Source organism: Propithecus coquereli, unplaced genomic scaffold (genome assembly GCF_000956105.1).
Source record: "Propithecus coquereli isolate 6110/MARCELLA unplaced genomic scaffold, Pcoq_1.0 Scaffold1055, whole genome shotgun sequence".
In the NCBI taxonomy this organism is placed as follows: domain Eukaryota; kingdom Metazoa; phylum Chordata; class Mammalia; order Primates; family Indriidae; genus Propithecus; species Propithecus coquereli.
The window spans coordinates 11,861-14,209 of NW_012134470.1; the positions used below are offsets into that span (position 1 = coordinate 11,861).

The 2,349-nt window shown below is 55.5% G+C and overlaps 1 protein-coding gene across 1 annotated transcript in view; it reads right to left on the minus strand.

Annotated features, from left to right (window-relative positions):
* The window catches only part of LOC105811898 (liver carboxylesterase 1-like), a 30,225-nt gene that overhangs the window by 6,026 nt on the left and 21,850 nt on the right, over positions 1-2,349 (minus strand). The window contains exon 7 of the mRNA XM_012646193.1: positions 1,238-1,417. Within this exon, the coding sequence (XP_012501647.1) occupies positions 1,238-1,417 (180 nt within the window). The remainder of the gene's footprint in view (positions 1-1,237; positions 1,418-2,349) is intronic.

The following is a 2,349-nucleotide window of genomic DNA, read 5'->3' on the forward strand; positions in this document are numbered from 1 at the left end:
GATGACATAGGAAGTCCCGAATCCTGCCATCATGGCTTTGGTCTTAGGCATAACCTCTGATATCCTTCTGAAGGCAGAACTGCAGAACTCTCAGCACATAACGACTCTGTCCAAACCTCTGCACCCAGAGACTTCCTCAAGCCCTAGCAGGTCTCTTAGCAGCTTAAGGTCAATGGCCCCCACAGCGGCCCCGGCCCCCTTACAACGCCTGCCTGAGAAAGCTCCACCTGCCAGGAGAACTTACTCTCTGCTGCAGCCAAAACCTGGTGACAGGCAGAGGCCCCTCAGCCACTCCCAGAGCAGTCACTTTAGACAGCCTGCAAGTACAAGGCCTTTCTCTGCCCTTGGGATGCACATCTACCACCCAGACTGCTTCCTCCAGGGCCTGAGAGGCCTCTCTATTAAGTGCAAACCTTCAGGGAGGCAACCCTGGGTCTCCCTCCCAGTCCTGTGCAAAGATTCCAGCCTCACTTCCGCGAGGGCCTCACTTCAGTCTACACCACGGCCTCCTGCTTCTCCTCCAGATGAGGGGACTCACACATCCAGGTGGTCGAGCCTCACGGACTAACCACCCCAACTCCGCACCCCACAGGGCTTTCCCTCAGCACAGCCAGGCTTTAGGACAGCCCCAGCCTTTGTTTCAGGAATTCGGGGCCCGCCCACACTGGACAACTCCCTACTGCAATCGTGTTACTGAATAAAATCTGTTCTACGGCTCTAACTGGGGTTGGCTTTGTCTATGTTGGACGAGAAGGAAAGTCTTTCTGTACCTTTAGATTCAATCTTAACTCAAAGAGAACCAACTCGCTCTGAATCTCTCCAGAGAGACGACTGAGAGCGTGTGTGGAGATTCATGGGAAACTGCGCACCAGGCCCAAGGTGAGAAGCCGCTGCCCAGGCCTGACTCGCCTCAACTCCCGAGCTCCCTCCCAGTTCCAGGCTCCTCCGTTTCCATCTGCACAACCGTTACCTCCACAAGCCCTCCCGGCACGGACACCACAGGATTCTTTCATTGCAAGATGATCAAAGGGTATTGGGGAGAGGGGTTTCCAGGGCCGTGCCACCATGGTCACAGCTGGGCCATCCCAGAGAAGGTTTCCATGGAAATGACAACTTGTGAGGGAGGGGACAGATGCCCTGGACTCAGATCAGGCCTTGGAGAAGGACAGACGTCTGTGACCAGAAGTGGGAGGGCTGATGGGGAGAGCGGAGAGTCTAAGAGGCTGCACGTGCTCACCGTTGGGATGATCCAGCCAAACTCTTGCTTGTTCATGCCGACGATGTAGGGGACGGTGTTGAAACTCTTCTCGGCCAGAATCTCTTCGGGGGTTTTGGGCAGCAGCACGCCATCCACCACCGTGGGCACGAAGGGGTGACTCTGGGGAAGAGAGCAGGGCAGCATCTGAGCCTCCCCCTCCTGAGGCAACGCCCCCATGCCCGCTCTGCCTGTCTGAGGGTGAGGGCAGCATATGGACCCGTGTGGCCCCCGGCAGTGGCCCCAGAAGCTCCTAACAAAGCGGGCAACGTCTGTGTGACCCCAGAGGGCAGAACTTCAACCAGGGGCTGGCAGTGGGAAGTGGCAAATCTTGACGCAAGTCAAAACGCATGTGTTATATAACATATATCAGTGTTATATATTTCAGTCTGAAGCATGTGTGTGTTCTGTAAGTCTGTCTGCGGGAGACCCTGGTCATTCACGGGAGCCGCGTGGTGTCACACAGAGCTGCGCTGAGTGCCGGATGCGCGAACCCTGAGTCGCCGCTGGAAGGGGAAACGCAGGGTAGGTCCTGGGAGCCTCTGCTCACAGTATCTTCATTAACTTTACTTTATGCATGAGTTTCTGTTTAAAGCCTTTTTATGTAGTAGATATTTCTTTAAAGAATTGTTCTATGGAGCATTTATTTGTAATAAACACCACCCAGGAAGGCCTTCATTTTCCTGGCCCTGAGTAACATCACTGGAAATATTTTTTGCTTTCACCCCACAGCGGTGCCGTCCGCTGTGCTTTCTACAAAATCCTTCGTCGTCTCATGAGTCCGCAAATGTGGCTGCTTTTCCATCCTTGCCGCAGCCCATCACACACGGCGGATTCTCCCACTGTCCACACTGGCCTCAGGTGTCGGGGGAGCAGCTTCCTCCCCTCGTTCCGGGGGTTCCGTCCTGTTCATTCCCCGACTCTGAGCTCACGGCCACAGCGCTACGGTCCATCGCGGAGCCGAGCTCGTCTGCCGCGTGTATTTTCCCCGTCACACGTGTCACAGCGTCCCTGAGCTTTGGAACACGAGGCAGCGCTGCAGCACTGCTCTCGGGGACGTTTGAAACAGCGCGATCTCTAACTAACACGAAGCG